The sequence below is a fragment of the Zootermopsis nevadensis genome, unplaced genomic scaffold (genome assembly GCF_977971745.1).
Source record: "Zootermopsis nevadensis isolate Lab colony 2312 unplaced genomic scaffold, Znev_1.0 Znev_ptg000010l, whole genome shotgun sequence".
In the NCBI taxonomy this organism is placed as follows: Eukaryota; Metazoa; Arthropoda; class Insecta; order Blattodea; family Termopsidae; genus Zootermopsis; species Zootermopsis nevadensis.
In genome coordinates this window covers 13,955,590-13,970,628 of record NW_028259142.1, presented here as the reverse complement: position 1 = coordinate 13,970,628, position 15,039 = coordinate 13,955,590, and the positions used below count along the sequence as shown (strand labels likewise).

Below are 15,039 nucleotides of genomic sequence, written 5' to 3'. Positions count from 1 at the left end.
TTCATTTGCGTCAATGCATAAAAATTGCACAACCCAACCAAATCACTGACTTCTAAGTCGACAGCTGACCTAACCCACAGATTCAAAGAACAATAGTACAGAAAAAACACCCATAGTAGAACCTTGTGCGAGGCTACGACCAAAAAAGACGATTGTGGCAATCAAGCGGAAACAAAGAGGGTGGGTTTTCGTCTGTCTGAGCAAAACACGCATGGTTAATTTTAAAAATACTTCTTTTTGGTGTGTTAAAACCAAAAAGGTTAACTAATGGGGCACCTCTTCTTTCAACGGGGTCAAAATATAAAGATACATAAAACTATAGTTTGTTTGTTCGTTTGTATGGATGTGAAACTTCGTCTTAGGGTCTGCAAGGGGTCAAGCCTTAGGCTGAGGGACGGACCGGGTTCAAATGATGACAATGAAACTTTATGCAGAACATTTCAGACGTTCTCAGGTCATTTTCTTTTCCCAAAGAAAAAGTTATTCGCAGTTGCCTTCATCGTATGCTAGTGATGTTGCCGGGCTCCAGTTACAAATCCCATCGACTTTTTTTCTTGGGGATTTTCGTAGCTGCCCCGTCCCAGAAATAGTTCGAGACAGCACCTTACAACCTTGGCATCAAATATATTTGTACCGTTCCTCAAACTCAAAAATTACCTCAGATGTTATTACTGCGTCCTTATATAAATAATTCAAGGAAAACTGGCATTTATGCACAAAAATAAAAATTCATTAATGATACGAAATTCGGGGCAGATTATAAATATGTGGCTTTATTCGGGCTGCAATTAAAGGAAGTTGGGAAGACAAACTTCTGAAATTTAGGCCCGTGCAGACCCTTACTTGTTCTTTCACATTAAGGAAGAATATAGGTCGGAGGTGTTTGAGAGGGAAGTGCCGAGGAGATCATTTGAATGTAAAGCGGATAAAGTGACAGGTAATAGGAGACTGGGGACAATGAATATTCTGAGGAGTTTAATCAAGTATGATCTTCATGAGAAATAATCTGAATAATCAAATCAAGTAGGATGATATTGATGGAACATTTAGCGCCCAGAGGAGAGATGAGAAATGTATTCATAATTTCGGTTCAAAATGAAGAGACCACTTGGAAGACAAGGGCGTAGACGGGAGGACATTAAAACGGAGGTTCAGAAAATGGGATGGGAGGGGTATGGATTGGATTCTTATGGTGGATTTTTTACACCGTAATGAACCTTCTGATTCCATAAAAAACGAAACATATAAAATCCTCAAGCTAATTTTTTTTATGAGATCTGAAACATGATAGCCGTAATTTAGTTCCAAACTAGTCAACCTTATTTTAGTGTGCTTCCGTTTTTCCTCAGATGCTCGGTAAGAAGGGCAAACATCAAATATAATTTGTATAGATTTAAACGCCTTCTACTGAACACAAAAAATTTACGTAGTCGCTTACTTAATTACTCCATGGAGCCGAGTCCTATTGAAAAGCCAACAAAAATTCCCGACATTATTATGCAACCCGCATGTTCATTGCCGTGTTCATAAGAGCCCGCCAATGGTCCCTACCCTGAGCCAGATGAATTCACTCCATACCACCCTACTCTATTTCTCTAAGATCAATTTCTTCTAGCGACTAGATAAAGCTTAAAAGCTGTAAGAGATTAATGACTGGAATGTTTCTGTGGTTCCTTCATCCTTCCAGCCTTTTCTGATAAAAAATATGAACGTAACGATTTTCGAAGTTCGATACTGGCTACAATCGAAAACCCCTTTAGAGTTTGGCAGACCGCAGTTTGATAAACACTGATCTACATGAATATATTCAATCTGACGTACCTGGGACAAGGTTTGGCATCACTGCACAAGCTGGTAGAAGAGTCGCTCCTTTCTGATCGCGCAGAGCTAAATCCACTTGAACTGGAGGTTCTTTTGGACACATTCGTGTTTCCTGAAATATTGTCAAAGAAGTAGCTATGTAAACTGAATTCAATCACTTATCATGTCCCTTTCTCTTTTATCAATATATATAGTGAATTTACAATTCTCATGAATACTTCATAAGAATTAGTATTTGTCTGAACACGTAACAGCAACTCTCGTAATCAGTGGGTAGGCTGTCTGGACCAAAATGACATTGAAGAGAAAATAACCTTGAAAAATTAACCTCTGTATGTTCATTACAGATATATTGAAGTACACGCAGTTGAAAAGCATTATCTTTATAGCACAAGAACCAATAAATCTTGCGTCACAATTGAATGTTGTATTTTCGCTTAAAAGTGATGCACGGAACTTGTAATTTTGAAGTAACTCTTACCACCTTTGACTCTGCTACCACTGTTCTTCTCCTTGTAGGAAAATAACTTGAGACCGCCAAGCATGCTGTTCTTTTCAGATGTCACACGCTGCTGGGTGTGGCCACGAGGAGACGAAGGGCTGGTAGTGGTACTCGAAGACGGGGTGCTGCTTCGTACTCTGTCCAAATAGTGCACAGGCAAGGAGAGAAAATGTTACGAATTTAATGCATGGAGCATTAGTCCTTATTGACAAGTTAACCGTAGCTCAAGTTCTCAAAGAAATTGCTTTGTTTTTATGTAACAAAGGTTCATTGCCGTGTTCACAAGAGTGACTGACGTTCATATCAACATTTAAAAATTTAAATAAAATTCATCTAAGATACAAATGTACTACTGATCATCTGTAACTTCAAGAAGACAAAACGCAGAAGGATTCCAAACGTATATAAACAACAAATTAATATATATTTTTAATCACACTCAATAAAAACGCTCGTGGTGGTGAAAATGTAAAATTGAGTCTTCTGGATGTGGCATCAGCTTCTAAGGCATGACGTCACGTAGTCTTACCAATGTTTCGGAGGAAGAGGGTGGATTCTGAGGCAATGAAATTGTCTGGCTCAAGAACGAGGGGTAACTGAATACAGTTCACATGTGACAGAAAGAAATTTAGTTACAATCCATTATTTTTGTTCCAAACAAAGTGTTTTCCAGACAAATCTTATAAAATACCGTATAGCGCAATTACTTACGTTGAAACTGCGATCCCCACAAAGTAAAAAGAATTGTTTTGCAATACTACCTGGTATTTGGAAGATGCTTGTCATGTGGTCCCCCTGTCCGGGTAACGGTAGGGATCAACGAATGCGCCGAAGAGGGACTTGTAGACCGGGAACTACACGCCGACCCACTGAAGGATCCTCCTGAACATAAATAAGGCTGATTGTACAAACAGTTGGTGTTCTTTGGCATCTCCGGATAATGAGACACAGCGTTACCACAGTGTGAACAAAATAACAATTTTTAGTGATAATCGGTGGGCTTCCTTAAACATGCTGCAAAGCCTCGGACGACTTAATTTGTCAGACCTTAACCCTCAGACCCTGCTACAGCCGGCCATTTTAGTGTGGATTAACTCCTGAGTAGAAAATTGTGGATTGGAATAAACACGTCACATTCTTTACGTTTTAATGTGATATTTATTGAACAGATTGTTTAATATTAATTTTAATAGCTATATTTCATTTAAATATAATAATCATAGCCATTATTTCCTCTTGATTTCCTCAGCTTGGGTTAATTCTAACTTGACTAATAGTAATAACCGCCTCTTTCAATCAGACACACTTTACAAGTTGGCATAATTATCTGCAACATCACATTCTCCTGTTTCCAAGTTTACTTCCGTCTACTCTATCTTGTGATTATTACGAGACGATGTATGTCACTAACAGAGACAGAGATCAATGTCCACCCCTGTTTCGTCGCTAGAGAACCAGAAATGGTTTTAACATAAATCGTATTTACAAGTCCAATCACCTTGAGGTGTCACGGTGTTAAATAACAGAATCGATGTGTAAAGTCACTTTTCAAAACCTGAATCGACTGATACGTAAGAATTATTCAGTATTTGTCAAGGAATTCCATTAATGTTTACGTCCCTACAATTTAATACAGTTTATTCGAAATTAATCCAGTATAAGCATAGCCACACGCATTAGGGTTAAGTAAGAGTTTATTCAGGCTATATAAAGATGTCGTAATAAATAAGCAACAATATGTTTAATTGTTCTTCATCTACAACTTAACGGGTTGGGACTATACATCACGGCAGAGTGGTTAGCGCTCGTGCTTCGTATTTGGAATATCTCGGCTTCATATCTGAGCCCAGAGACCGGCTACCCTGATTGAGGTTTCTGTGGATTCTGTCAGTGACTCCACGAAAATACTAGGGCATTACCTTCCATATGAATTCCAATTCATTATTCAATAATTATCCTATCATTTAACATTATAAAGTAGTTAAATAAACCACAAATATATAAATTAATAAACTTCGCAGTTTGGGTTTTAAGGTCCTTTCCGTCTAGTAAGTAAGATTTTGATCGATGTCTTTATTTAAGTGCAGTTTTTATTAAGAAAAACTCAGGATAAAACAGATAATTTAACGAATTTTAAACATTATTTAATGTAATGGCATTGCTATACGGTCATTTAGCCAACATACTTTTTATCTGTTACCGATAATGTTCACGTTCAGACTGTTCTCCCACATAATGCACATTACAACCATACTTATGACTTTCCTAGGTACAACAACAACAACAACAACAACAACACAATGGAAGCGTTATTAAGAGCAAACACAGTTGGTCTGACCTAGTTTCCACAGGACGAAAACAGCCATTTCTTTTCGAGAAGTCTGCGTATGGCAAAACACGGTTCTGCAGTATTCTGAACATTTTGAGACATACCAGTTTCCGTGTACTTGTATTTAGTTAAGTACTAATCGAATCGAAACCGTTTCTAATAAAATTTGTACATCTTATTAGGGCTCCGTCTTGTAAGATGAATCAAAACTTCATGAAAAGTAAGTTCTATAATGGACAAGTAACCACCAAAACACAAGTAGTTTCGGAGATGAGACACGTGGACAAACGGACACGACCTCCTCGTCATGCGTTCATTTTAACTTGTGCACATAACTCACAGAAAGACTACATCAGCAACTAACCAGCCGGTGGTGGTCACGAGCATAACAAATTGCGAAATGTGTGCGTGGCGTAACAATTATGGCGCTTTCGCTCTGTTATTGCCTCCAGACCTTCCACGTGGCAAATGTTGACTTTTTATGCACTTAAAAATAACGTAAATTACCAAAGCGGAAAAACAAGGACCACCAACACAAGATTGTATCAACATCAGTACAACCATTCTCGAGTAATGACATGATGCATCATAAAAAATTGGCTTGGTTTAATAATATCGAGAACCAGAAGACTTGTGGAAGAAATGTATCGGCAGAGAAGTGAGTTTAACTTCTCTCTACAACTTGTACTAGAAATATTCGTGGCTTGGATAATTACAGTCTATCGCAAATTATGCTCGAGGAGCGTGTAAAAAATTATATATGTTTATATTGTCATTTGTTATTATTAGGTTTTAATTAAAATTGGAAGCATCGATATATTTCAACACACCTCCTTCCACAAATATCAAATTTCTTTAAAATCCGTTCAGCTGTTCTCCAGTTGTTGTATACGGACAGACACACATGACGAAACTAACAGGCGTATTTTTACAACTTTCCACTGCGAATGGACCAAAAAACGTTTGCTTGTTCAAAGCTCCACATTAATTCCAATACTTAAAAGATCGTTTGGTTGTTCCGAACACGAATTTGCCTTCGCCATTGACGCACACAAATCTTGAAGGTGTGTTAGTTCCAAATTATCACTTAGCTGTCGTGCTGACCGATTACATGAAAGCCTTCAGCATCTGCATTGCCATTTTTTGGTTCTATAACTACAGCCCAAATGTAAGAAACACGAGGGCATTGCAAACAGTGAACGTTATTCTTGTGCCTTAAAATTGTATTTACTGTAGGCAGTTTGAATATTTAAAAAACAAATTATATTTTTAAGTGCAAAGACAATGTACAATCGGCCTACATAAAAACTGCATCAAGCCATACAAAATTTCATTTGCCTGCTCCAAGGCTCATTAAATGTCATATAACCTTCAGCTGCCATGTTGTGTTCTGTTTGAAAAAAAAAATACTGCAACAGAAGTTATGTTTTTCGAAGATATATTACCACACAGAATGTCAGGACATTATATTGAGTGACACTCCCTCATCGGAAGGTCTCATGGCTACCATGTTTCTATTATTTATGGCAGGAAATGAAAAGGAACAAAGGTTGGGTGGCCCCTGGTAGCCATGGCGTTCATATTTCATTACCTTTCGTCACTTGGTTCAAGTAGAGTGGACAGACACGTACACACAAACAGGAAGATTGATTTAATCTACTTTTATAAAATATGTAACATAAACCAAAAGGGTTGGAATCAAAACACATTTTTTCTTTCGAAATGAAATGTAACGGATAAATGGCAATCTAATCTCAGGTAAATACATTCTGGATGTAACACTTTTCTTTACCGTGGAATCCCGGGTTCACTTCCAGGTCAGTCCACATTGAGATTTGTGGTGGACAAAATTACATTGGAACATGTTTTTCTCAGAGCTAGTCGGTTTTCTCCTGCCAGCATCATTTCACCGCTGGTTCATATTAAGTCGTGTGTCTTCCAGAGGATGGTATCTCAAATGCGTTACATCCCAACCCCAGTTTCCTTACTTTCGAAAATCTTCCTGAAAATTACAAACCCCTGATTCCTATCAAACGTGCAGTATCTCTTTTCCGGGTTGCGCTCCGAAGCAAAAAACGATGGACGAACGTCAAGTATTATAAAAGATTAGCATTAGTTTCGCCACAGCAATATGTAATTAAGCGAAATTCTAGCTTCAAGGGCGAGTTATTATAATACTGAGGACTATTACTGTCAAGAACAATTTATGCCGGCCCAAGTATTTGTTTTAGAAGCACTATTTTGCACCTAGCTACTTCCTTTCCTTTTTCGTTTCCTTTTAGTGACTAATTAGTTTGTGTTAAACATTACTGACAATGCCTTCTGTTGCACAGAATCTCACTGGATTAAGTCGATTACGATTACGTCACACTACTTTTAATTTCCCTTGTTAAACAAACAGGAAATTTCTGAAAATTTAAACTATTTCACATGCCCTACATGATTTTTAATACACAGTGATGATTATAGCGTCTGTTAAATTTTAATACAACTTTCATGCATTTGTTTTAAATCGTAAATAAATGTGTTCAGACCTTCTAGCAAGAATTAAATTTACAGGGAATTATTTACACTGTACAATATAAACCACAGTTCTAAAAAATCTCACTACTGCTTTATGAACGATTTCTCGACAATGTTTTTTCCCCCACTAATTCTTTTTCTCCTCCCCTCACTTCTCCCACATTCTATTTCCTACCTTTAAGCTTAGAATATCAACGAAAAATATCAATTTGCGGTATGTAGTCCGTCATTCCAATATAATCGCCGCAGACTGCTCGTAAAAGCTTCCCAACGGCTGCAGCTTTTGTAAAATAGAATATTCTACCTTATAGGGTCATTACTTCGAGCTCTTAAGCCTCTCTGGGCGCAAACAAACATGCGTCAAGCAAGCAAACATCAAACTGGATTTTATATGATACGGATTATGAACGACAAAGGGTCCGCCATGTTGAGCGTGAAGGGTGACTTCCCAGCTTCACACGCTACTGCTGTCAATGGGAAAATAACCTCTGCTACATGATATGTGAAATCGAGAAACTGAGCGGGTTACGCGTTTCCTTTGTCAAGATTCGAGGTCAGTGATGCAAACCACAGAGCAATATCATCACTTACGCTCGCCTACACCATACCCACACTACCAATACAAACACGAAATTTCTCCACAACTTCCCTCCAACAATCATCCTTTGGTTCACGTAACTACGTTTACGGAAATTTGTCTTTTGATGCCAATTGTTTACTCGCATCCTCCCGTCCAGCCAACGAGCTTCAACAGGCCTACCACTTCATTTTACAAATATTAAACATTAAAATGAAGGATCATAAAAAGTTTATTACTCCTACGGCACCAACGATGCAACGCGCAACGTAAAACGCGGGACACAGTGAAAATGGGATTTGCTCTTACCCATCACCATAACAAGATGTCACGTTTCAAATTACGACACGGGGCCTAGGAATTTGGTACGAGCTAAGCGACGAGAAAGGTCATGGGATTTTGAACTTGGAACGTTAAGAGTCTGTATATGACAGGTTCACTGGAAACAATAGCTAGAGAATTAGCAAAGGAGTTTCTTTCTCACGTTTACATAAAGGAACCAGGTCAATAGTTAAAGAGTTCGCCAGTAACATAATGTCGTATAGGCCTGTACGTTACCTAATCCTAAGAGGTCGTTGGTGTCGTATGCTAACGCTGCAAGTTAATAGTTAAAAAAGCATAAACACCATAAAAATAATACAAAAACTTCATCAGACGCTAGTAATGAGGTTAGTCTCAAAATAAATGCAGAACAGTGCAGTTTACATTTTTATACAACATTCATGCCCTTCTCCTAATCCTAGCACATTCGATACATTATCTGTCAAACCCAAACCCCACGGAAGGCAGCATTCACATGTTTCCCTCCACCATTTACAGATGCCAATATACCTTGAGGCTGGTGGTGAACGCTTCCGAGAGGAATAGACGACTGGCGGCCATCTTCAGTTCCCGACAAACGGGAACCAGCGGGCAATGGAATGCTCGTGACACTGCCACTGTGCTTGCTGTTTGCAGACGGAATCCTGGAACAATATCACATTATCATTTCTAACTATCGCGTCCTGAAACAGGAATTCACTACTGTCAGCAAAGTCACTGTACAGGTTTCTGCAAAATGTTTTTGGTCTAGGCAAAAAATGTCGCGAACAAGGACAGTAGGACAACGTTTCTGAACAGATGGACCTATATTTCATTTCTGTCGGTCCGCAAACTGTAGATAATCTACAGACCTTTTTCAAGCTTTCGGGAATTTGTAAATTCTTTATTTTCCTAGAGTGACCGGCAGAGTGGTGAGGAAGTGGTCACGTGGTTTTGGGGTTGGCCGCTGTATCAAACGAAGGGGGGATGTAGAGCCATATTAAAAACCCCAGATCCTAGAAAGACAGATGCCTTACACTATTTTTTTAAAAAAAATTCTTATGTTACATGTGGACGATTATAATGTCTCTAAGTATACAGGATGATTCAAAACTCTTGCATAACGCTTAAGGATGCGAGGAAGATCATCTGGAGCAAAAAATGTCGCTTTGTATTATTACGATCGCTTGACGGGGATTCTTGCAGAGAATTCGTGAAAGTACGGATAAATGATGCCCAGTTATTAGACTCGGACAGTGATGCTGTAAAAAGTTTAACGATTTTCCACTAACCGAAGAAAGAAGTGTTCAAAAATATTACTTTGAAGTGATGATTGAAAAACGCTTCATAGGGCACAATTTGCTTTCTTTCTTTCATTGCAAACAAAAATCAGTTTACATTCTGCTGAAACGAATTGTTATATTGTCTTAAAAATCGATAATCACAATAATAAAAGTGACATCAACGTAAAAAAAATCGAAACTCGAAACGGGAGCGAAATCTGAATAATTGTTCCCAACAACCTCTGTAAGTGTTGTACAAGAACTTTGAATCATTCTGTATAAACAATGTATTGTTTCAATTTAATGTTGCTGTGTCAAAAATATAAATGACACTTCTTTCAAGTAGCACTGCTTCGTACCTCGGCATTGCTTCAGACTGTCTTGTGAGGTGCTTCTGGTGCTGTTTATGCCGCGAGAGAGAGAAGAACACGCCAAGAATCGCCTTCAGGTTCCCCTGACGCACATCTTGTGCTTGGATTCCATCCACACTCACCCCCAGCTCACCCAAACAGGTGAGGCACGCCCTGATGTTGTCGATCTGCATGAAAAACGGCCAATATTCAGCATAACACAGATACAGCGGGAATTTCACTTGGAATATTACCGTATTTTCAATTTTAAGATGCACTCTATCAACATTTTAAAATTTCTTAAATCGGGGTAAAAACATACGTTAATTGGAAACATGTTTAAAACAGAAAAGCATTCACGTTCCTTGAATTCCATTGTAAGCAAGTCTTACTGCATATTAACAACAATGATGGTGACACTGGTAGGATGGAAATGAGCGTTATTGAATTTGAATCTCATCCTGGTACCAACCTTGGGTGTTACGGACATGTAGCACAATCTGAAGGTGAAATACTGCTTCAAGGTCCTCAAACACAGTGACTGGTTACGTGCAGAACACATAATTGCACTAAAACTTTGCTTTAACATTGCTAAGAAAACATTCCTCTTGCCAAGAACAGAAGGTGTGACAATGTGCGAATTGTTTCGTTACCCACCCAAACAAAGAGTGTACAAAACATGCATTCGTGAAAGATGACTGTCTTCTGGGATGCTGTGCAGTGTACTCTGATAGATAATGACTAACGTCTTAGAAGTATTTGCTGCCTCCACCATCAGGGCGGTACGTACACGGCACAACATTCCAAAAGACAGCCATCTTCATACTCGTTGCCGTGAGAACCTGATATGTCATCAGGAATTTGTGGTCTTTATAATGGGTCGGAAAAGTGTTGTGCTGCTTGAGTGAGAAATTGTCAATAATTAGGGTGGGACAGTGGAAGCAATAAAAGAATATTTTACTTTTTCGCGGGCGGCTTCATCACCCTGAAGACAAAGGCAGCAAGCACCTCTGAAACGCCGGTAAATTTCTACCACACTACACGGCTCAAAAACCCAGAAGATAGGCTATCTTCCAACTAGCTTCTTGTTGAAAACATCTTCTTATACTACTAAATTTTTCTTGAACAAAATTATTTAAAGATTTCTGTCTTCTGGGTTGTTGCGCTGTGTAGTCTGGTCTGAAACGTTGGTAAACATCGACCAGACTACACAGCGCAACAACCCAGAAGACAGAAATCTTCATACTCATCGCCCTGATGACGGAGGCAGTATGACCTCTGAAACGTTGGTAAACATCGACCAGACTACACAGCGCAACAACCCGGAAGACAGAAATCTTCAAAATTATTTAAGTTCCCTTGTTTCAATTCACAGGCAAGACACATCCAAATTCTGGTTCTGATGTTCTTCACTGAGCTGAATGAGCGACAGGGTTTCCTCATGCAGAATGACAGTACAACAAAAATGGTAAGTCGGCCGCACAAAATGACGCCGAAACATAAAAAATGATGACCTATAAACTGTCAAGCTGGTGGGACAGATATTTACCATCCTTGGTACTAGATTGTGGTGAGTGGTCATGTTCAGGCTCCGGTTGTCGGGCGAATTTAATATTAGGGCTAGCTGGGGGCTAGCCCTAATATTACGTGAAGCTCAAAATTAACCTACCAAAATCTTCAAAAAGATATCATCTTACACATAAATTACTATGCTACAGTATAGATCTCCGTAAGATCTACAGATATTATTTCCTTCATATGAACACAGTGGTCGCCTTCAAGTCGATATATTTCGTTCGTATGATGGGAAATGTTAAATTCGTTCTTTTATTGTTTAGTAAAATAATAAATGACTTGACTTTGATAGAGTATAAATTTAATTACATATCTCTAGAGTTCGTGTGGAAATGAGTAACTAACACAATGTTAAAATCTGACGCTGCAAATTCTGAGGATTTCCTGTGTGGACTTCGAGACGCTGACCAACTCATTACTCAGAATCGCCATGAGATCATCCTCTCAACTGACCCAATAAACCGACAATGTTGACTCTGTCTGAACACCAAGGTTTTCCAGATGTTTTGGTCCAAAACAACCGGCTATCTTACTCTGACGCATCATGCGATATGGATTCTGAAGTTTCTGACATGATCCATCACGGCTGACGACCACTTAAATTCCTGATTCATACTTGGGAGGTACTGGATTAAATTCTCCGCACAGAGATATGCTAATCGGAGGGCATGCGTTGTTTTCTGCAGTACCTCTAGGAAAATTCCTGGATCGTACCTCAATATGGTCCATGGCTGCTTCCTTCCACAGATTTTAAGTTAATAAAACATATCACTGTCCCATTCTTAGACCCATAGAACTAATGAATAATCTAAGACCAATTTCTCGTCTTTACGAAAGGAACTGTAGATTTACACATCCTGAACAACGTCTCGTAACGCTACCCACTCACACGAACTGTTTGGATGTAAAACTGATCTCTTGCCCTTTCGGAATAAAAATACATATTAAGGGTTTAGTATCTTAATTTATGCTGTAGATCATTTAAAATCCACATCATAATTTTTTCAGTCTGCTTCAGCTAGCTTTGTTGCGTTCCATGAATACTCTTAACTCCCATCCTCTCACACCAACAAGAGGACAGCGTGTGAAAAAAATAAATAAAAATAAAAATGTACAACACGCTCGCCTGGTCTTGGCATATGGCTACGTCACACTTTCATGCAAAACAAAGCAAACCGCAAGACGTCGGGGTTCCCGCAAAGTCTGCGTCATCAGGCGTGACGTAACGAAAATGGACTGCAGCTTCCATACTAAAACTGTACTCTTCACCAAATATATAACTGGTGATAAATTCAGTAATGAAACGTGTGTGGTAGAGAGCTGGAGTGCATACAAAACTTTATAGAAAAATCTTTTCTTTTTCAGAAGGGAATGGAATGGAACATGAGAATGTGCGCTATATTCTAGTGGTGGGCTCTTGCGAGCGCAGTAATGAACATTTGGCTTCTATAAAAGGCTAAAATGTTCTTGACTCTACTCCATAGACTTAGTCCCAGGGATAAGTACTGATAATGTACGTATGTGATTTTGCGAGGACGTCAGATTATTTCTGCAGGAAGGAACAACCAAATGTGACCTGTTTGGGATCTCCCAGAGTGATCACGCCAACTTTCGGTCCAGTTGTGAATTTCATTGGCAGTGAAAACGGAAATACGCACACTGATTCACAACGAACGTGTTCGTTTCTCCTTTCCGGCAGTACCAACAAATAATCGGTGGTACGAAACAGACAGTACTAATCCCTCGCTTTAAGAACGTTATTCGTTCGATGAAAACTGTTCGCAAGATGCAATTTTGTAAATCGAAAATAAAATTCCCACAAACTGCAAAGGATAAAATTCGGAATGGTTTCCGACTCCGAGAAAAACCACTCAATATTTTCCCCATATGTTAAAAGAGTTCGTACAATCATAAACATAAGAACAGTATTAATTGTTATGATAGTTACTACCTACTTAACCCTTTAAAGCACCGTTAAAGTGTTAAATCAAATGTTTACATGCTATAGCAGTTACTATAATTACAGTATAAACATACGTAAACAATTGTAGTCCTCCGCGTTCGTTACTTTCAAAGCAGACACTCGGCCCTCGGACGGTTCTTCTTTGTAACGAAAATAATGTTCGTAAATTAAAAAAAAAACACAGGTATGAATTAAAGGTAAAGTTGTCTCTGTACTTAAGTAAGCATTATGCCATTGAGGGGTATGGCATAATAATGGTAGAGCTACAAGAATTATTAACCTCGCCATTAGATGGAGATAGTGGTCAGCTTCGCGGTCGGTGTCTTTGGATAGGTAGGGAGAGGACCCCAGAGCCCATCTGGACACCATGGTAGCGAAGAGAGAAAAAACTGCCTCTGACGGGAATCTAACCCCGGTCGTACAGCTTGTAGATCATTACTATAGTAACTGAGCTGTCCTGGCTCCGACCTAATAATTCTAAATTTATTAAATTAAAATATAACGATGTTATTTTTCTCGGAGAAACAAGCTGTCGCCATCTTCAAAGCCGAAGAACAATATCCTCATCTCAACCGCCGTGATAACCTCAAATCTCACATTAGAAGATAACTTATTAGATCCTATCATGTGTCAGTGCCAGATTATATAAATTCCAGTGTTTTAAAGTATTTTATGAATGTCTTTGGCGATGGTATTACGTTAGTGATTTCTTTGTTTTGAGCGTCATCCATCGTCTACTTTTAAGTCTCAATAAATCTCTTAAAACATTATATACGTCTCGAAGTATGGATCTTCTCTCTTCCTTGCTTAAACGGCAGGAGGGGGTGACACCTATTCAGTTGGATCCGGTAGACTGAGCTAATCCCGATCTGTAGTATTTTTAATTAATTAAATTTTGTGGACATGGAAAGAAGAATTTTTAAGCACAACGATGTGGTTCGAACAACAGCAGACAAGTCACTTCTTGTTATACAATAAACTGATGTTTCTAACAGGGGTCTACGTTTCCACGTTCCCCACACTTGGCTGCGACCTTAAGGCTTTGCCCCAACATCTGGACGAGTTTAATGAATATTTTCCCATTGAAACAGATCCTCAGACAGGATGTACGTGGGCAATAGAAACACTCTTCCTTTCTGGCAGAGACACAATTTCACTGTCGCTCTCAGAAAACGTTTCTTTTTGTGTTATCAATTGTCCCACATTTTGGAAAAAAAGACGTATTTGTTAGCTTCTAGCAAAAACTGGGTGTACGTATACAGCGAAACCTAAAAGCAATGAAGAAAACAGAATTACTGTCTTCCATATTACTTTAAAACACAACAGTACCAAGCAGACTGTGCGAGACTCGACCGAATTTATACTTGCATGTAAATAATACGGTGAGAGTGAGATTAACTTTTTGAAATTGATCTTAACTATGTCATCACGAGCTCAACGGTGGCCAGTATTAGTAGTTTACAGAAACGTTCGTTGTTTCACGAAATTAAGCGTTTCATGAAACATAATTACAATGTACTGCATTTGAACATTTCCAATGAGACCTATTAAAAGAGCCCATTAGTATATATAACTATTGTGAATGAAAGCTTGTCACCAATATGAAGTCGCCTTACACAATAATTTATTTAGAACGTCACTTCCATTAGACTTCCGTAAGTTATTGTTAACAAATAGAGTTTTATATAAAAGATTTGAGATTCTCACGGCGGTGAGGATGTCCATGTTCTGGGTTGTGACGGTATGTGATCTCGTAGGTGGTTACCATCGTTACGGAGAAACATACCGCCTTCATCTTCAGGGCTGAAGCCTGGTT

The 15,039-nt window shown here is 38.8% G+C and overlaps 1 protein-coding gene across 2 annotated transcripts in view; it reads right to left on the bottom strand.

The window, feature by feature from the left end:
• LOC110841457 (sickie) overlaps nt 1-15,039 on the bottom strand; it is a 64,113-nt gene that overhangs the window by 32,326 nt on the left and 16,748 nt on the right. For both annotated transcript variants that reach the window (XM_022087029.2, XM_087346032.1), the window contains 5 exons: nt 9,695-9,873; nt 8,584-8,717; nt 3,085-3,205; nt 2,303-2,460; nt 1,822-1,933 (listed from right to left, as the gene is read on the bottom strand). In XM_022087029.2, the coding sequence (XP_021942721.1) occupies nt 1,822-1,933; nt 2,303-2,460; nt 3,085-3,205; nt 8,584-8,717; nt 9,695-9,873 (704 nt within the window). The remainder of the gene's footprint in view (nt 1-1,821; nt 1,934-2,302; nt 2,461-3,084; nt 3,206-8,583; nt 8,718-9,694; nt 9,874-15,039) is intronic.